The sequence below is a fragment of the Rattus norvegicus genome, chromosome 1, assembly GCF_021556685.1.
Source record: "Rattus norvegicus strain SHRSP/BbbUtx chromosome 1, alternate assembly SHRSP_T2T, whole genome shotgun sequence".
Taxonomy (NCBI): domain Eukaryota; kingdom Metazoa; phylum Chordata; class Mammalia; order Rodentia; family Muridae; genus Rattus; species Rattus norvegicus.
The window spans coordinates 269561867-269583122 of NC_141534.1; the positions used below are offsets into that span (position 1 = coordinate 269561867).

At 46.0% G+C, this 21256-nt stretch overlaps 1 protein-coding gene across 52 annotated transcripts in view; it reads right to left on the bottom strand.

The window, feature by feature from the left end:
• Ablim1 (actin-binding LIM protein 1) overlaps positions 1-21256 on the bottom strand; it is a 296678-nt gene that overhangs the window by 33902 nt on the left and 241520 nt on the right. For 27 of the 52 annotated variants that reach the window (XR_015621691.1, XR_015621685.1, XR_015621674.1 and 24 more), the window contains 4 exon segments: positions 16639-16726; positions 12745-12803; positions 2724-2801; positions 1926-2081 (listed from right to left, as the gene is read on the bottom strand). Coding sequence is in view for 44 of the 52 variants with exons in the window: in XM_087552282.1 (XP_087408408.1) it covers positions 1926-2081; positions 2724-2801; positions 12745-12803; positions 16639-16726 (381 nt within the window). In the remaining 8 variants the exon portion in view is untranslated. 52 annotated transcript variants of the gene reach the window in all.

Below are 21256 nucleotides of genomic sequence, written 5' to 3' on the forward strand. Positions count from 1 at the left end.
CAAAAGAAAATACTAACACACAATAAGAACACAGAGACAGACAGACACACACCCCACCCAAGAGAGGCATGCGTGGGTACACACAGCACACACGTACCCTTAAAACCACACAAAAAAAACAAAACCCAACATTTCCTTTTTGCATACATACATGTCTTAAACTTAAAAAAAAAAAAGCCTTGGGGTTGGGGATTTAGCTCAGTGGTAGAGCGCTTGCCTAGCAAGCGCAAGGCCCTGGGTTCGGTCCCCAGCTCCGAAAAAAAGAAAAAAAAAAAAAAAAGCCTGATAACTGACTCGAAGGCCAGTCTTTATGTAATTTGTTTAGAAAGTTTCTCTGACCCCTGACCTCTGAAATTCTGAAATCTGATGACAGTCCAGGCCAATCAATTGTCTGTAGATGCAGTACAGTACATAGACCACCAGGTGGCGCTATGGGAAACCGCAAGTGCCTTCTCAGACTGGGGACCTTAATGCAGGCTGCACTCCAGAATAAAACCCAGATAAGGGACAAGCAAAGAAGAGGAATAATTATAAATGCACAAAATTATTATAAAACAATAAATACTAGTGAGCATAACTGGGGACAAATCAAAGCCAGTCACCACATTTTAATGCCTTTTAGGGGAGCGGTGTTGAGACAGGATTTTCCAGGCTCCCACTGGGTCCCAAATGGTAGCATGGCCACAAACCTTAAGTGTTTGGTTCATCTCATGCAAATCTAGGTACTGTGAGATGCTACAGAGTGTGGTCTGCTCTAACCTTGGCTGGAGGGCCCAGTTCAGTCCACTACTTGGTAATATCTCTCCAAATGGAGTCCAACAAGCTATGGAGGATTCTAACTTAAATAAAGACTAAAACAGGACAAGGGCCTGACTGCCATGCGGTGGGAAAGTGTGAGTCTGACTGTCCAAGCCTCCAGGGTTCAAGCTGTAATAACAATAAAACTAAATAAAGGGGCTGGGTGTGGTGGCACACACCTTTAATCTGGGCAGGCAAATCTCTGTGAGCTCAAGGCCAGACTAGTCTACAAAGCCAGTTCTAGGACACAAACCAATCAACAGACCAAACAAACAAACAAGTAAGGGGGAGTTAGAATAAATGGAAGGGGCCAAGGGAAATGGGGTATGGTTGAGGTGGGGGCTGGCAGGGTTAGAGGTGGCAGTAAGGAATCTCTAACCTAGGAGTGCATAAGGGAGAGAGCCCTCTAGGCTGGGAGGCTCCGGCCCAGCAGAAGGGCAGGCCTGCTGGCCGAGCTGTAGTGAGCCTTAGAAAGGCCACAGCAGTGGCCAGTCACTGACACACAGAGCGTGTGCACGTCTGCCCCGCCCTGTTGCTCCTCAGTTTCCATATAAACATCTCTAAGGAGCTGTCTGCCATTACTCTCCTCAGGAGGACACCGGGATCAAGGTGATTGTCACATGACAGCTGTGGTGACAGATTCAGTAGAACCCTAGTCACCGATTCAAGGAAACCTTAGCTACCTGCTCATCCGTGTTGCCTTCCCCCAATATTCATCCTCCATTAAGATGTCGGAAACTGAAGCTACTCAAATTTAAGGGTGAGGTCTTACATCTCACGATCCCTAGAAATTTGCTTCCAGGTTACCTCAAGGCCAAGATACCCTATGACCTCTTTCCCTTCACGCCCCACCCCTCCCTCAACACACAACCTCAGGTCCCATCCCAGCAGGGCTACAGTCCCTCACCTAACTCATCCTTTTCTGCTGTTCTAACATGCGATTGACTAATCTCCTACCTCCCTGTACCCTCGAGTAGAAGGTCATGGGGTAGGTTCTGAATGCCTCAAAGCTCTCTAGAGGGTCAGCAAAGTCTGACTTAGCTTAGTCCTGAACAGTGGTTCTCACACAGGTGAGTGAAAAGGGGCATGGACGGCCATGTTGATTGCAGACCCTAGGGATCCATTACCTCTCCGAGGCTCTGTCGATCCTGCTTGTCCTCATAGCCTGAGGTGTAGAAAGGCTCGTAGGTAATGAGATCAGGACGCTCAATGTCATAGATCGCCTTGACCTTGGGGATGGCCGCTAAGTCCTTGTAATCCAGGATTTCGTTGTCTACTTTTGCCTAGCAGAGTTAAACGGAGGGAAGCGTCAATCCTCTATTTCGTTTTGTTGAGAAATTATCCTCAGTGCCGTTTATGCCTTGTTTAGAATGGGATTCCTAAGACAGACCGAGCGCCTTGCCGAGTGATAGCAAGCCCTTTAGGAAGCTGCCCATCGGCACCTCTCTATTAATCACGGTTAAAAACGAAAAATCATCAAAGGCTTAGGAAAGGGTGTGTGTAGAATTTAGTGAATAGAGAAATGTGTCAACCTTCTGAATAGTTTCTTAATAAAGAGAGGGGGAAAAAACCCTCAAATAGATGGTCAATAAATCCTTAAATAGATGGTCAATAAATCCTTCCAGACGGCTAAATATAAGCACTGCATATTGAATAAACCAAATATGTAAATATCTCTGTGGCAGAATCCAGTGACACCAGCAGTGTTATAAAATGGGCAATTACCATGCCCCCCCAATATCTGTTACTCGCATTAGGTGTAACAATCTTTTAAGCCCTAAATCATATGACTGCAACCTTTGGGATCTTCTAACAGGATCAGAGATCCCTGAGGATCTGCTTCCTTTTTTGGACTCTCTACCTGACCGTTCCAACCCACAAACTGGCCTGCCTCCCCGAGTGTCCCTTCTGGAAGCGATACTTACATAGATGGTATGACCTGGAGAGCCAGGGATGCTGGAACCTGGTCTAGAATAGATGCTTTCAGAGGAGGTCCTGGTGGGCTGCAAAACGAACAGCGAGTGGCCTGTCAGACTTCTGAGGATGCTCCTCGGAATCCAGAGCAGCCTGGGTACCCCACCTTCAAGGAAAACCAGCTAAGAAAGGAGAGGCTCAGGAGTGTGGTCTAGGTTGACAACAGGTACATGCTTGAAGGAATGGGCCTGAAAACCAGTGTCGTGGTAGCTTTCGTGGCCCTTCCTCTTCCTGTCCCTTATAGAACCTTGGCCTTGAACTTGGAGCATGTCTTGAAGCTGTGCGTTTCAGCCCAGCTCCATGGTCGACCCAGCGGCCCAGCTCCAGTCACAAGCTCTGGTCTTCAGAACCTTAGCAGAGCACACCCTGGGCTTCCCTTGCCTCTCACGGGCTTCCTGCTCGCCTCTGCCCTCCTCACGTTCTCTTGTCACTGTGGGGTTATTTCAGAAGAGAAACCTTGGAGGAACCTGGTTCCTTGTCACTGTGCTGCTTTTACTCGGTGGCCAATTTAGTGTGAAATCACAGCTGCTGAGGCCTCAGTGTCAGGTCCCCCATCTTCTTCTTCCTCCCCCTTTATCACCTGCCACCTCAAGAGCAAGCCTCGTGTCCCTGCCTCAAGCCTTTCATCCTGGCTGCTCCACCGCCTGACCCCCCGCTCTTCCCACCAACTTTCCCTGATTGGTTCATTTTCTTCCGCCAACCTTAACTTGAACCCAACCCCTCAGAGTCCCCGCCCACTTCTTCCTCAATCCACGGAACGCTCCCCTTGCTGTTGTCTCTCATAATCAACCCTAACTTTTCCTTCATGAATAAATTCCTGATGAGGACGCTGCTGATTTCCTTACCTTGTGTCTCCCTCCCTTGTTAACATTGCCCTGGATCCTCCTTTATTAGAGAAAGAGCACGCAGAGGTGTAAATACTTGGAGGAAAGAATGAGCTATCATTTAATTGTAAGTAAATACTAGGTTCACTACATGGGTTAAGTCTAACCACAGAGGCCCTGTGGTACTGGGGGTGATGAGCCCCTGGAAGAGACTGGGAATGGGGCAGGGAGAGGAGGGTAATATGCATGCAAATGTGTTCACATGCAAATGTGTTCACATGCATGTGTGTATGTGGGGAGGTAATACACATGTGTGTGTATATGTGGGGGGGATAATGCACATGCAAATGTATTCACATGCATGTGTGTGTGTGGGGTAATGCACATGTATGTGTACCTATGTGTGTGGGGGGGTAATGCACATGTGTGTGTATATGTGTGTATGTATGTGGGGGTAATGCACATGCAAATGTGTTCGCTCATGTCTGGTGTGTGTATGTGTGTGGGGGATTAACGCACATGCAATGTGTTTGTGGGTGTATATGTGTGTGTGTGTGTGTGTGTGTGGAGTGATGTGCCCGTATACATGTGATGTACATATGAAGGTCAGAGGACAACCTCAGGCATCGTCTTCAGGAATGCTGTCAACCTCCTTTGAGACAGGCTCTCTTCATTGGTCTGGAGTTCACTATCTACTCTGGACAAAATCCAGCTACATGCAACATGTCAGGGTTAAAGTCTGCTTCTGGAATCAAGTCGCTATTTTTTTAAATCCTGGTGACACGAGTTTCTTTTTAAAAACGTTCAACTTTTCTACCTAGATGAACTGAGAAGGCAGAACTCCCAACGAAGTCTCTAGCTGAATGGGGAGGAGGTTACAGTCCGGGTTCTTAGCCTGGCATCTGTAAGTGGTCAAGATTTTCCAGACATTGCACCTAGACTCAGATTGTAAGGGGCGGAGTTACCTACTGAGAATGTTCTCCTCACTGGGAGATGCATAGAACAGACTGTCTGTAAGTGGCTTTAGCTACAGAACTTAGAGTCAGCTGGTCACAGCTTGTCAGAAGATCTATCACAGCTATGGGTGATTTCCTGCTGGAGTTGTCAGTGTCCTTCTCCTCCTGTGTAGGGAACTCCAGTTCCTTCATACACAGTGATTTCTACCCGTGGTTCACCCACAGCATTTAACACCATGTCCTGTCTGCCACATGGTTCTGGGTTTGCTGTTCCTTGGACTCTGCTCAGGGCTTAACAACACTGGTTTTTGCCATCATAGATTGGTTCAGCCCACGGAGATGAGCATATTCTCCTTTATGAAGGTAAAATTATTTTTAAAAGCTGAACAATCATCTTTGGAATTTTTATCCTAAATGTTAAGAACCTTTTTATTGGGCTGGAGAGATGGCTCAGTGGTTAAGAGCACTGACTGCTCTTCCAGAGGTCCTGAGTTCAAATCCCAGCAACCACATGGTGGCTCACAACCATCTTAATGGGATCTGATGCCCTCTGCTGGTGTGTCTGAAGACAGCTACTCTGTACTTATACATAATAAATAAATACATCTTTTAAAAAAAGAACCTTTTTATAATTTTATTATTTTATTTTATTTTATTGGTCTTGGAATTGAAGTAACAGCTCATGCACACTAGGCTGCTACCGAACCCTCTTCTATCTTATATTTTGAGAAGGCTGGCCTTGAATGTGTAATCCTTGTAGGGCCTCTGGCCAGCTCACAGACGTGGCTCCGGTAGGCCTTGCCCTTGGCCTTTATCCCCTCTGCCATGCTAAAAACCATTAGATTACATTCCTGAAGCCATCCAAGGTCTGCATTCCCTTACTGACCACTTCCTCCTTTTGAAGCTGTCAAAGTTCTGAAGTCCAGCAAAAGCTCCCTTAGGCTGCCCTAATTAACACACCCAATCAAAATTAAACGTCCCATCCTAACATGGGGTGTCCCGCTTAACCTTTATAAACTGCCCTGGCCTGTAGGCCAAGCTGGTCTCCTCAGAGGCAGTCCTTTGTCCCTTCAGGACAAACATCCCTGCCCCCTCTCCCTATTCTTCTATCTCCTGTCTTTGTCTTTTATTTCCTGCCCTTTGTCCCTCAGGGGCAAGCAAATCACCTTTGTGCTGAGAACTTGGTCTTGGGAATCCTTAGCTGATACTTTTCCTTTCAAAAGTCCTTCTGCCTCAGCGCCCAGAAATTTACATTCAGTTAGAAACGTCTAGGATTTTACAACTCATCATCTTATTATTAAAACAAAAACAAAATAAAAAAAAACCTCTTCCTATTTTTCCAGCTATTTTTTGCCTAATGGATACAAGGTTCGGCGCTGTGACTAAGACTGTGCCTGACTGATGGCCCAGCTTCTCCAGTGTGCAGCACAATGCCACCCAAATCAAAATTCACTTCAACCTGGAAGCCTTTGTTTCCTGAGCGCTGTTGCTTCAAAAGCTCCTCTTTATCAACCTCCAGTGTCCCTCGCTGAATGGCGACCAACTCCTGCAGATGCCCCACATTTTGTATGTTTAGAAGCAATTAATTTACCTACAGCACTCACTTCAAACTCAGATGCCCAACGTCCCCTGGGTGCCCTGCCATGAACTGGGTTCACTATCTCATTGGTCAGCAGTTTTTGTTTCTAGTTTGCCTTCCAAACATTTAGATGGAAAAAAAATCATTCTCTTGTCCATATTATACAAATATAATACACATGGAGGTGACTTCAAATACTACCCCAAAGAACGGCCCACTTCCCTCCTTTACTCAGAAAAGGAAACAGCTGGGTGTAACAGCTGCTGAACACAAACGCGTTTGTTTACTTTGTTGTTTTTTTTTTTTTTAAACGACACTTTGTCTCCACACAGCACAAAACCAACAACTTACAAGCAGAGCCAGAAAAACAGAGCTGACTTTTTGGACGCCATCTTAGGCTGAGACTAAGGTGGGGTGGGTATGAGAGCTCCAGGTCGGTTGATGAAGGACCATCTAGGGCTGTGGTCTCTTGGAAGTGTTTTTCCCAAGAAGATTGGGCAAATAGTTTAATCTTGACAGCAGGAGGAAGGAGGCTTCCTTCTCAGGGACCAAGGTGACACAGAACTGTCCTCAGTCAGCCTTTCAGGAAGGACCTTTGCTTTGCCCTGATTCCCACAGCATGGTTTCCCACACTCATTTTGGTTTCAGAAAGGGGCTGTGGTTTTGTCTTTTAAATGGAGAGAGACCTCCCTAGGACACCAAAACTTCACTTCAACGACCAGGAGAGCAAAACAGTGTAAATCACAGGCTATCTGGTTTTGTTCTGGGTAAGCCTTTTAAAAGTCTTCTTTCTAACTACCCATCAGTTGGTCCCTTGTCTATCTGTGTGACAGTAGGGGGAGCTACAGCATCCTAAGAAGGATTACGAGAAAGAAGTTTTGGGGTTTCCGTCCCAATTCATGGTGCACTCTGTATTTAAAGCATTAAGCGCTGACTTAGAACTCTGGCTTTGTAAGTGGAGAAATGACATCGCCACTTACTTCCCTTAGGAGAGGGCGGGAAAGCCCTTTGCTGCCCCACCCCCAACCCCCCTTCGGCAGTCACAGGGAAGCAAAAGGCTCCTCCATCTAAAGCCATGCTCTAAGAAGGGGAGAGAAACTACAGGGTGATGGGGAACCAGATCAAAGACCTTAGGAGCACCTACAAGGGCTACTGGCGGAAGGTGGCCACTTTACATAAGCGCTGCTGGTGCTGACAGTACCTGCCTGGGGTTTTGGTTGGAGTTCACCAGACAGGGCGGCGACAGATGCTGCAGAAGAAGGAATCCTTTTAGAATCTGTACGCGCTACATATAAGGAAGAGGTGGGATGGACGCCTTCAGGGAAAACCGTTTGTGCTTGGGGAAGATGAATGAAGAACACATCTCCTGACCAGAGACAGTTTCAGGGAGACCGTCCATCTTTGCTAAGGTTGAGGGTCTGGCTGTCTCTGTGGGACTGTCTGCTGACCAAACACCAGCAACAAGGCAGGGGATACTGTAGTGACATTAATGAGACAGCAAGCCGCATGGCTTCCTTGTTCTACACACACACACACACACACACACACACACACACACACACACACACAGAGAGAGAGAGAGAGAGAGACAGACAGACAGACAGACAGACAGACAGACAGAGAGAGAGACAGAGACAGAGACAGGAAGACAGAGAGAGAGCCTTGAACAGCCACCTCCTTAGGAAAATACACATCAGGGACCTGTATGATCTGTCATAAATTTGCAAGGCCTTTACGACAGACACAGCAGGTGGATGAGTGGGTTCCAGAAGGAAAACAGCCTCGTGCCCATTTGGTAGGTTGGTCAATTCATGACGTTGCCTTCAATGAACAGCGGCAGAAAAGCCTTCTTTACAATGAATGCAAGTGGGCGGCGGGGGGTGGGGGGTGGGGTGGTGTTGAGAGATGGCTCAGAGGCTAAGAGCTCTGACTGCTGCTCTTCCAGAGGTCCTGAGTTCAATTCCCGGCAACCACATGGTGGCTCACAACCATCTGTAATGGGATCCGATGCCCTCTTCTGGTGTGTCTGAAGACAGCTGCAGTGTCCTCATATACATTAAATAAATAAATCTTAAAAAAATAATTGATAAACTGTCAGGCGACCCAAGGGTGTTATTACACCCTTGGCCATGAGAGTGCTGTGTGCTCCGGGTATCAGCAATGTTCAACATTTGACTGACACCCAAAGGTCTCTGCTGTTCCCATGGGACCAATTCCTCCAAGTAATCGATCGGAATGTGTTTTAGGTGTGGCTTCGCTTTTAACTTTCACCTGTAATTCAGAGGATGGGAGGAGTGACCTCTAAATGTAAATTTTAAAATCGACTTTCACCGACTGTTCTCCAACAGAAACCAGGGCTTATCTCTGGGGTGTGGAGTCCTGACTATCCCCTGAGGGAAGGGGCAGATGCACCTAACACCCACAGCTGCCTCACTGACCCGGTGCAGAGGGCTGCATCGGAGGTAAGAGGACTTAAAGGCTCTGAGTGGCTGTAGCACTTGGCAGCTCCCAGGCTTTTGAAAGGCTCTGGTGAGCAAGCCTCACCTCTTGTCACCACTGACCCTGACAAACATCGTGCTTCCTCTGCCTTCCGGGTCCCTAAGCTGTTTACAAGTTTCTGAGTGAAGCTAATGTTGACTTCATTGGGTTTTTTTTTTTTTTAACGGCTGAATAATGGGAATCAGATGTCCCTTTTGAGCAAGGCCAAGAGGGGAGGAGATGTTATTAAAAACAGGTCCCCAGCCCCATCTCTCCGCTCCAGATTTCTTAAACTGAAGGGGACAGAGTACCCCGCCCCCCCCCAAATTAGAAACAAGTAAAAAAAAATCCATATTTGAAACACTGCTTTTCCTCAATCCAGGAAAAATGCATCAGTCGATTAAAGCCTCAATGGGGGAGGCGGATAGTACTAGTTAAGAATGTGCTAGGATAGTACTAGTTAAGAATGTGCTAGGATTGAAAAGGAAGCTTGCCGCCGAGTGGAGGCCCTTGCTCTAAGCAGGCCCGTAGGCAGTAGGGACAACCTTCAGCTATTCCTGTGGTTTCAGGAAACTTCCCTTCTGTTTTCTCTTGGAGCTTTACACCAGGGCTGAACCTTAAAAATAGAATGAAGATCCTATGCTAACCAAGCTGGTGACCAGGCAGGCACCATGGGGCGGGGCCTGAGGCCTGGAGTTAGAGAGCCCAAGTCTGCAGTCCCTTCCTCTTCACAGGCTTCATAGCCTGTGGCCTGCTGTCCTCACAGACACAACCTCGGGGGCTGTGCCCTAAAGGGTTCTTCCCGCCTTCAGCTTCTTTACTTCTGTCAGGAAACAAGAACATTTTGGTTTAGTAGAGATTGTCACCCTTAGTGAGGGTCTAGAAGGCTCCAGATGGAGGTGAGGGCACAGAGATCAAACAGTGCTGGCTTGCAGCAGAGATCTGGAAAGTGTTTCATCTGGACCCATGGGAGGCGCTTCTGAAAATGCGATTTCACAGGCACTCAGAGTCTCCCCTGCTCCTGTCCCAGGCAGCAGTTAGCACTATGGTAGCCTTGTTTTCTCTGCCACTGTCCACTTGAGCACAGTGCAAAGAACTTGGCTAATAAGCTCACGTCATGGCAACTGTTCCTGTCTCACCAACCGGGAAGTTGCCTAGGTGTGTTGGAGGGGAGGCTTGTCAGCGCCCTCCAGTGAGATCTTATGAGACCAGCTCTCAGAGGAATTCTTTGGAAATTCTGCAGGACATGGCTGGCTTTCCCTTCTCTTCCTTCCACCTCACTTCAGGCTCCGCTGTTTCAGCTCCCAGCTTCTACGTGCTCACCCAGCCGCCCAGCAATCTTCGTGTTTCAATCTTATCTTTCCTCATATTTACAGGTTGATTCTATCCTGGAACTGCCCCTAGGGAATTCTGCCTTTATCTGACATTCTCAAGAACACAATCGGTAAGACCCATGTCCTGGGTTGAGTTTCAAGACTATTTTACTGTGTGTCTTTTCAAACACGACAAAGCCGGATACACAGCTTCCCGCCCAGAACTATATTGAGTGTGTGGAAAGTATTTGTTCAGTGAACAAATGTGGGGGACACAAGACCAAACGGCAGCTTCCCGTGCGCTAGCTTTAATGAAAACGTCAGCTCAGCCATTGCTCAGAAGGCAAACATCTACCAGAGAAAAGAAACCAACCAAGTGGGCGTGTGAGGAGCGCTCAGGGGTGAGGAAAGCCGGCTACCTTCTACAGGAGCTGAGAAAGTTAGAGGACAAAAGCAGCCTGGGGTGGGGGTGGGGTGGAGGGAAGCAATTGAAGCCTGGGCCTAGGACAGCCGCTCGGAGCCCTGGCCCCACACAGCGCCAACCTGTAGAGCTGGGGACCTTCCTGTGCGACGAATCAGACTTTTGGGGTAAAAAAAATCGGATGAAGAACGTGGAATGTTTGGTGGCTGTCATGAAACACGAGAGAAAGGAAGAATGAATTTTAAAATAGCCTTACTCATAAATACTATGAAGGACACATAAAAAGACTGAAGGAAAGCGGACAGTAAATAGTGACTGACAGACACGTGCGCTGCTCCAGGAGTCGATTTGGGGCCCGTATTCCATGCATATCAACTGGTCTTCCGATCAGAGTATATTTATCTAAATTCTGACCCGGTCCCTGGGTCCTTTGCAGTTGTTTTGACACTGCCGTGCTTATGGTACAAGGGCAAGATGCCCCAGGAGGGACCCTAAGAACTGTTGCTACAAACGCCCTGTGAGTTCTTAAATATCAGGAACGTGGCTCACTCTGGCGCTGCTCAGAGCCTTCAAACATTTTCATTTCGCTATGGAAACTGCTCTATGTGGTAAAAAGAGCCAGGAAATCTTGGCTCAAGATGTGTGCGTAGACACACCCTGAGATTAATTCTTCTGTCGAGAGCACACTCCCCACTAAGCCTCACCAGTGTCAGCCTAGACCCCAACTCTGGGTCAGAACCACTTCCCTCAGGTGAGGCCCGCCCCTTCCTGTAGATGATGGTGGCCTAGAACCAACCTGCCACCCAGGGATCACAGAGAAAAGCTCTGGAAGTTTTCTGGAAACCTTACTGGAGGGGTCAAAACAAAGGAAGAAAATTCCTCTCGGCCAGAGCCAGTGAAATATTTTACTCGTTTTTTTTTTTTTTTTTTTTTTTTTTTTCCCCACAAGCTTCTCTAGAGAGTTCTAGGGAGATGTCTTCAAGAGTTTTTGGGTTTTTTGTTTTGTTTTGTTTTGTTTATTATTTTGTAGTCACTTCAGGGAGAAGATCTGCAAACTCCATCTATCCTTGCAGAGAAAATACGCCCATTCCCCATTCCGTTGTTCAGTTTGGCCTCATTAACATTCCTCACAAAGACTTCATCAGGGATGAAGTTAAAAAAAAAAGGGATTCTTTAGAAAACAATAGCCACCCTGTAGAGGTGGGATGGTGGGCTCCTTGGGTGGTTTTTGGGCAGGAGTCAAAGCGAGGCTGCAGTTTTACAAGCCTAGAACAAAGTGTCCTGTAGGCACCAGCTCTAACACTCTGGGAAGGTAGCCTGTTGCCTGAATACCCCTGCTCCCTCCAAGTTCCAAGCCCAGCCTGCCTGGTGGATGAACGGACCTCGGAGCCATTAGCTATCAGCTATATGTGCCTGTGAATTGGAGCCGTACCAGGAACAGGGAAAACCATTGTTCCAATATCAGCAGACACTTCTCTCTGCATCCCCCAGGCCTTCAATTATTCTGAGAAGGTTTTCTCTTCCCTCTACTTAAAGTTTGTCCCTAACAATAAACTAAAAAGTAAAGGCTCTCATGCGCACGCCATATGGGCTGACAGTTCCAGAGGGGTCAGCGAAGGGACCTGAGAATCCACCAACTGTTCCTTTGATGGATGCCTAGTAAGGGTAGGCCAAGGGGACTCATGAGTCTTGAGTCTGGCTCAAAAATAAATCTAGACTATTCTCTCCTTGGGACAGCAAGAAGATTAAAGTCAGACTCTAGTTTCCTTCCCCTGGGACACTAAACAGAGGGACTGGGATTGGACCTGATCATCGCTGTGTGAAAAAGTCAGCCTGGGTGAGCATCTGGATCAAGGCCAGGGTCCAGGTTAGAGTCTGGGTTTTACATCTGGAAGTAGAACGCCACCCGCTAGGACAGCTCTGAGGACCGACCAATCATATAGCTAATGCCAGCAATATTCTTACCCTAAGGCTGTCCGCCTGACTGACTTGTACCTTTTGGAGCTAGAGGCTGCTCTTTTGAACCTGAATTTCAGAAATGAGCAAAACAAACCAGGGCTGAGCAATCGATAGAGTCTGGGGCAAAATGGTGTGTGATGGTTTACACCAAGAGGGTTACCATGGCTACGTGATGAATCATTTTCCCCTAGCTGTATGACTTTTGGATACTTTCCTAAGACACTGACTGCCAAGATAAGGCCATCAGAGTCCAAGACAGTGCTAAGGACAATCACAACACATTTACAGTGGGAGGGGAACCCTTAGTCACTCATTTGGCTTTTGGCCTCCGGTTTTCTATAAGGAAAATAAAAAACCCAAGAAAAGTGCTTCCCCAAAGTCCAGGAACTAGTAACTACACAGCAGCGACCTCCAGAGTATCCCGCTCTGACTGCTTTCTTACCCGAAGCTTCTCCTCTGTCTTGGTGGATTGCTTACAGTCGGGATGCCACACGGTAGAACCTGGAAAGACACAATGACTGCTGAAATGGAAAGAAGGCACAGTCCTGTTAAGCAGACTTTCCACAGTGCCTCAGACCCCTCTATCCCAGCACAGGGTCCCACATGCGACCTATGAACATGAAGTCAGCTCTACCCTCTGGGCCAGTTCTGAGCTTGCTGTCCACAGGGCCACAGAACCGGGCAGAGAGCAGCCTCACACCAGAGATGTTCCGCTTTCAACAGGGTTACATTGTTTTTCTTTTTTAAACATACCATTGTTCTTTAAAAGTAACACCTGAGTCCTTACTACCAGTTCTGCCTGATTTGAGAATTAAAACCAAGTTTACTTATGTAAACATCAAAACACCACAAAAGAGAAGTCAAGTCAAACTGTGGCCCAGGGCCCGGTGTAAAACCTACCGAAGCTTTCATTCACCCTGCTATTTCTGTAGTTGCCCACACTTGGATGAGAAGTCAAATCAAATCATCTGGAAACACCATGAAACTCAGTTTATAAATTTTTCAGCTTTCTAACTAACTAACACAAACAAAACCCTTTGGTTTAAACTAGTCAAGTAATTATTGAAGTGGCATTTCCTGTTCCCTTTCTCAGGCTGTGAAGAGCTTTCATAGATGACACAGGTATCAAAGAATGAAAAAGCTTACAGTCGTTCACACTCTCCTACTCTCTTACCCTCTCTGTCCCTTCTCTCCCCACTCCCCTCCCTACTCTCTCCACATGTTCTGTCTCCTCCCTCTCTCTCTTTCTCTCCATCCTTCTCTCTCTCTACCTTTATCTCTACTGCATCCTCAGCTCCCCTCCCATGTCCTAAACAAACTCTATACCATACTTTAAAAAAAAGTTTAAAGTTCTTATATTTAAACTTCAGCGCCTACCCTATGATTGTGTATGAATAGGTGCATAATAGGAACCATAAACATGTATGACCATGGGAAAGGATGATATGTAAATCCTGTGTCCACATATGGATTTCTTCAGACATGAAGGGCCACAGATCACTTGGAAAGACTCAAACTAGTGAAATTACTGGATTACTAGTGACTAACACCTCAGAGTCTCAGAAGCAACACCGGTCTGTGTACGGCATCTTTTCAACTTTATCTCCCAATCTGTGTATACCAGAAGTCACCAAATTAACTCGTGAGTAATATTTTCTCCTGAGCTAAAATACTATCAAAGACAAGGAACCAGAATAATATTTCAATCTCTATCAAATAATCATTTCAACTTTACATCACTGACAAGGAAGAGAAGGAGGAGGGGAAAGAAAAGAAGAAAACCAGGCTAGAGAGATGGCTCAGTGGTTAAGAGCATTGACTGCTTTCCCAGAGGTCCTGAGTTCAAATCCCAGCAACCACATGGTGGCTCACAACCATCTGTAGTGAGATCTGATGCCCTCTTCTGGTGTGTCTGAAGACGGCGACAGTGTACTTACATATAATAAATAAATGTATTGAGAATAAGGAGAAGGGGGTTGGGGATTTAGCTCAGTGGTAGAGCGCTTGCCTAGCAAGCGCAAGGCCCTGGGTTCGGTCCCCAGCTCCGAAAAAACGAAAAAAAAAAAAAAAAGAAAGAAAAAAAAAAGAGAATAAGGAGAAGGAAGAGAAGAAGAAGAAAACAAAAGCACAGGAAATCTCTTAATGTGGATATGGAAAACCAACTTGTCATGTGTAGGCCAAGAGAAGCATTCTCTGGAAGGTTCTACTAAGCAGGAGGTACCAGACAGAACACAGTCCACACACAATATCAGCAGTGTTCTCCAAAGGTCAAGCACACTGGGAAGGTGACCCAGAGAGCATCGGATGCTGAGGAAAACAAAGCTCATTCTCAAAGAGGTGCCAAGAGGGCAGCAGGTAGCAGTATAAGCTCCACTCCAGAGGGAACTTAGAGCCGCCCTGGGAGTCTGAACGCTGCTCACTTGGGAGGTTGGGAGGTTTGTGCACAGCTGGTTCCCTTTTCTGTTTAGCATCTGGACCCAGGGAGAGCACGCAGAACACACTGCAGCCTGTGTTTCTCTGTCCCTAACAGACGCAGGCTGCCCTGTGCTTGGGTGCATGGAGATGCTCACAGAACTAACCAGGAGTTCTGGAAAAAAAAAAAAAGCAAAGTGGCACCCGTCTCATTGCTGATGCAAATGTGCCACCAGTCCATGGGAAAATGTGTCCTGTGAAGCCTCCAGAGACCACAGATGTGGCACCCGTGACGTACCATCCCGGGACCCTTCCACACTCAGTGGTGTGTTTACTGCATTTTTTTCAGGCTGGACCTGAAAGGGCACTGGGCTGGCAGTTTCTAGACCCATGTGAATTTTTAAAGGCAACAGTAGCCAAGCCTGCATTTTAACATTTGACATTAATGTCTAGAGACACTTCTCTGTTGCACAAAAACAAAACTGGGGAAGCAAACTACTCATTAAAATCACACACAGCGTTGCGTGTAAGGCAGAGTGAAGAGATGACTCGTTGAGGCGACCAAGACCCCGTAATTACCAAGCCGAACCGGCAATGGCTCGTGCAGCTTGAGCTAATTGTACTGATAAATCGTTGTCTAATTAGTGACTCTTCCAGCTATAAATAGCCGGATGCTTACAGTCATGGTGCTGTCTGACTGGAGGAGCATCTGTGCTTATGGCTGCTCCAAGACACTTTGGAGTTCTAGAAGGGACCAGAGCCAACTGCAGCCTCACCTGGAGACATTTCTCAATATTCTTCTTTCTCTCTCTCTCTCTTTCTTTCTTTCTTTCTTTCTTTCTTTCTTTCTTTCCTTCCTTCCTTCCTTCCTTCCTTTCTTCCTTCCTTCCTTCCTTTCTTCCTTCCTTCCTTCCTTCTTTCTATTTATATGAGCACACTGTAGCCATCTTCAGACACACATCAGAAGAGGGCATCAGATCTCATTACAGATGGTTGTGGTGTTCTGAACCACTGAGCCATCTCTCCAGCCCAAGAGTGTTATTTTTCATTTAAAAAGTTGCCACAGGCTGGAGAGATGGCTCAGCGGTTAAGAGCACCAACTGCTCTTCCAGAGGTCCTGAGTTCAATTCCCAGCAACCACATGGTGGCTCACAACCATCTGTAAAGAGATCTGATGCCCTCTTCTGGTGTGTCTGAAGACAGCTACAGTGTACTTATATATAATAAATAAAATCTAAAAAAAAAAAAATATTTGCCACCACAAACCCTCTCGAAGGGATGTGGGTGGGTCCCCCTCCATTCTCCATCTCACCACATCCTCTTCATGGGTGCAACGATGGCCATGACATCATTTTCTTTTCTCTTTTTTTTTTCTTTTTTTTTTTTTTTTTCAGAGCTGGGGATCGAACCCAGGGCCTTGCGCTTGCTAGGCAAGCGCTCTACCGCTGAGCTAAATCCCCAACCCCAGGCCATGACATCATTATCCAAAATCCAGTCTTAGACTTTGACAGACCTTCCTTGAAGGCCCATGAGAGAAGAAAAGGTAGAGTAGCCCTCACAAAAGCAACACTTCTGGAAACTTCTAAAATACTTTCTCTCTGCTTGGATCTTTTGTTTCCCCAAATATATTCCCGGTAAGAGTTGGAGGAGCAACTGCTGACCCTCACTGGTCCCTCACCTCACATCAGAAGCCAGGCTTTCCAAGCGACAGTGTGAGCTCATTCTGTAACAGTCCCTCACTGCAGTGTGTCAACTGCTTGGCTGATTCCTGCTCAATGGTCAGGTAGCTCTGGCACATTCCTGATGGATTTAGTAACTGCTCAGCTAATAAAGCCCCTCCCTCTATAATACGCAGCCTGACAAACACGGTGAGACCATCTTTCTCAAGTAGGACAGACCCTCTCTGCTCCTCAGTCCGTCTTACCTTGCAGATACATTTCTTCCCCTTCTGTGAACATCTGGTTGCATCTGCTGCATCGTGCGCAGCTGGGATGATAATGTTTGTCCCCTGCCTACAAGAAACAAAAACAAGGCATCAGCTCCAGTCCAGTAAGCGGCTCTGACACCCATTTTTCAACATGAAGGCTTAGAAGAAAAGAGAAAACTCTGTGGAAGGAAAAGTAATTGTCAGGTTGGCCAAACTCCCCATTCTGTCAGCCCAAATGGTACAGCTGACCTCACTGGGCCTGAAAGGGGCTCTCGGGGCAGTTCATCCCCAGAACAATGGTGGCCTTGTCTCTTCAGGTTTCTGGCACCCAATCCCTCTTGATCTAGGCATCCCTGATGGGTTGCCAGTCAGACAACTCAAACAGGAGAGGTGTCCACTGTGTTTTCCCAAAGCTCCACCTTATGGCTAATGTAGAAGTTTGTATTCAAGGCTGAAGCTGGGTAGCTGGGTAACATCGACCCACTAAAAGTCAGTGGCACTGTGGCTGGGGAGAATGCCCAGTCAGCAAGGCACCAGTCATTCAATGCCCAGGTAAGGGAGCCAGGAAGGTGGAGCTGGGACTGGCACAGCCAGCTTGGCAAGTTCAAGGCCAAGCTACAAAAGCTACCTCAAAAAAGTCAGGTATAGGGGTTGGGGATTTAGCTCAGTGGTAGAGCGCTTGCTAGGCAAGCGCAAGACCCTGGGTTAGGTCCCCAGCTCTGAAAAAAAAAAGAAGAAGAAAAAAAAAGTCAGGTATATGGACCTGAGCATGACCTCAAGACTCCAGGTACACACACATGTACATGAGCACACACACATGTGCATGGGCACACACACACATGTACATGAGCACACACATGTATGTGCATGGGCACACACACATGTGAACTTGCACCTACACACACAAACATAACATATTTTTGCTTTCTTGGCTAAGTTCTCAGAAAATAATCACCTATATCCAGTTGCACCAAGGACAGAAAATCCTTTTAAAAGACATCATCAACTGCCTTTGTGGTAAAACTCAGATTCTCTTTTATGTTGCTTACACCCACTGTTTTGACGAGGTCTTATCGTAAGAGTTCTCAGAGAAGGCATTTCCTGAGGGGGCTTTACAGAATTCTCTAGCATTTTACATACCTAAATATGACAGATGTCATCATAGCAGGTGTTGGGCAAAGTGCTGTCTAGGACAAGTCTATAGACAGGTGCTGGGTTATATTAGTATTGTGGTCCAAAAGCAAGCCTGACCAAAGCAGGATCCTTCATGTACGGCTTAGCAAAGACTCTACCTTAGAACAATCAAATACGCTCTGGAAAAGCATTTCTTTTGAACTAACCTGTATTCAGCAGGCAGAGGTAGGCCTGAGAAAGAAGTGGCTGCTTTCTGCTCCTGACCATGTGTGAAACCCCAACAGGAACTCAGAGGCTCAGTCTGATTCCTGTCTCACATCCTCCTGTAGAAGCTACAGACCCATCAGCAGCCATAGGACAAGGTCATGGTGGAAGGCCACTGAAGACGCTCAACCAGAAAAGGCCATTAGAGATATTTTAAGCAGAAACTAAGCTGTGGCGCTTTTCAATGTCATCTGCCAGAAAAGTCCTAGAACTGGTGGCAAAATCAGGTATGAGGAGAAGGAAGAAGAAAACTTTGACTTGGTTTCTAAGCCTGGCTTTGCTGGGACGTCTTCGTAGACGTTCAAGTTAGTTTGGGCGTCCTCCCGGAAGTGAAGGACTAATAAGACCTTAGCAGGTATCTGCTGTCATCTGTGGTAAATGCATAGCCCTCAGTGAACTATGGACACAAAGAAACTTCTCCAGGTGGATATGGTTGATTTGCCTTAGCTCTGTACTGAAGAGTTATAAACCTTCTAATTAGGCAAGGGATTAAGACTAAAATGCGCATGTCTATTAACATCACCCTAAAGGTCTGGGGCCAAAGCCAATATGAGAATTCAAGAAAAACAAGTTAAGCGTAAAAAAGAATAACACCAATAACAGAATTTTGTGAAGTAACTAAACACACACACACACATGTACACGCACATGCACACACACACACACACACACACACACACACACACATACACACACACACACATACCATTATTTCCTATTCATGAAAATGCCAGGGAAAATGGATCCCAATTTGTAATAGCAACAAATAAACCATGCAAAGCAAGATGTGGATAAAGACATGTATACATTGTAACTAAAGATCTTAATCGAAGTAACTCCAAATGTTACTAAATGTTGTCAAAGTGCTGATTTATCTACAAATACTGCTAACACAGAATCTTTCCATCAAAGCCTGGAAGCGCCCACAGGCATTTCCCTTCTCATTCTGAGCAGTGTTACCACACATGCATAAGAAAGAAAACACAAAAATACGTATTTTCAATAAGAGATTGGTGAGGAGAGATTGTTACCCTTCTTGATTTAAAAGCTCTCAGACTACAGACTAGGACAATTGAGGTACATGGATGACAGCGGAGGAAAGAGGCTGGAAGCAGCTGTGTGTGTATAAATGTGGGAGAGTTTACATGATCATCGAAGTGAAACTCCAAGTGAACTGAAATAGTAGGTTCTTAATGAATGGCGAGTCATTCATTAACAGAGACAGAAATCTCAATTCCTTACACAACCGAATCAAAAATAAATTTTATGAGCTCACAAGGTCTCAAGTGGAAATAAATTATAGAATTATTAGGGTACATAGATTTGTTTAATAAACAGGGTAGAGAGGCAAAAATTAAAAATATTAAAGAGAAATAATGCTGATCTGTATATACAAAAGCAGCTCTCTAAACAGAGAATTAAAAGAAAAGTTAATATAAAAGTCCTGTCACATGTTTCTGGCAAAGGATTAGTCAGCATGTCTGAGGAGGGCCCGTTCTGAGACTTAAATGTCAATAAGGGCAAAGGGCAATTTCCAAAGAAAAACGTGGATAATTCACACACACACACACACACACACACACACACACACACACACACACACACACACACACAAACCCTGTTGGAGGAGGAGGAGGAAAAGTAGAGGACAAAGGGGATGCGAGTAAGCTAGTTAGTGAGTTAGCCAGTTAGTTAGAAGTAAGTTAATAAGTAAGTTAGTTAGTTGGTTAGTTCTTCCCTAGGAAAACATGATTTGATTTTTTTTTTCCCCACCAAACTGGTAAGGCTGAGAAGAAAACCAACATGTGAAGTGTGTCGTAATTGTACACACTGTTGGTGACTACAGAGGAGGGAATGTCGCAGATGAACAGCTGCGGAGATGGCCATGAGGCCGGGATCTACTCTGTAAATCAGTAGCTGCCCACCCCACTGAGAGGGCTCTCCATCTTCCCAAAGTGCTGGCTCCACCTTCAGAGGCCAAAGGCATCAACAGAGTCACACCGTGTGGAGACGCGAAGAAACAAGTACCAGTTTTGAACCTTTGAGAGTTTTCTATTTCTGCAGGCCCGAGGGCTCAAGGACAAGGGAGCCTCTGCTCCAGGTGGTTGAGCTAGCAACCCGTTTCCTTTCTCTTTGTAGAGATGCTCAGGACAGTTCACAGACAAGCCCAGTGTACAGAGTGGAACACTGTGTAGGGCCATATGCAAACGGACTGAAACTCAGATGTCAATGAAGCAACATCATTTAAACTGGAGGCTTTTTTTTTTTAAAGGGAAAGTTCTTCAAGTTAATGAGTAATAAACATCGAATAGAGAACAGATGTGGCTCACAGAGGCGCTAGCTGTGTAAAGCGAAGGTGACGGTTTGAGTGGTGGTTTGCCAGATACCAGCTCCGGGCACACAGCTGGCGACTCCGGCCATGCCTCAGCCTGAGACACTAGAAATGCCATCACATGCCAGAGTTCTGGAAATTCCATTCTCCATTGAAAAAAACAAAAACAAAAAAAAAAAAAAACAAAACAAAACAACAAAACAACCCTGAAAATTCTACAGCTCACACCTGTAATCCGAGGTCTTTGGAGGTGAAGGAGAGAAGACAGCCACAAAGTCACCCTGGGCTACTAGTGAGCTCTCAGTCAGGCCATGTCTCAAAAACTTAAGGAGACAAAGAAACCTTAGAACCTCACTCCAGCCTTTTACCTACTTAAAACACACATTAAAACACACCGGCAGGCAGAGGCAGACAGATCTCTGTGAGTCAGAAACAAGTCTGAGTTACATAGCAAGTTTAGACCAACCAAGTCTTCACAGTGAGACCCTGACTCAAAATAAATTCAGAAGAATTTTAGAAGTTCCTATTAGAAGACACACACACATTCTAGTTAGCATTGGATGCCACGAGAAATGCACAGCTCGATTACTTAGCTGAATTTCCTACACATCCTAAATATTAATCACACAAAACCATAAAAATAAACAAACAAACAGTGCTTCAAGAACACTTTGTTGGTTAGTACATACTTGGTCAATCTTTAGTACATAAGCTAGAATTCTGAGGTAATGCCATCTATCGTAAGATGTAATACAAAATACCAAGTTTTTATTAATCTCATAGCTGTCTGGAAGAGCAGAAAGAAGTTTTCCATTCCTTACGGACATGGAGTAGCTCCCAAGTCATGGAGACTCAGTCTGGCAGCCATGGAGCCTCAGGTCTGTT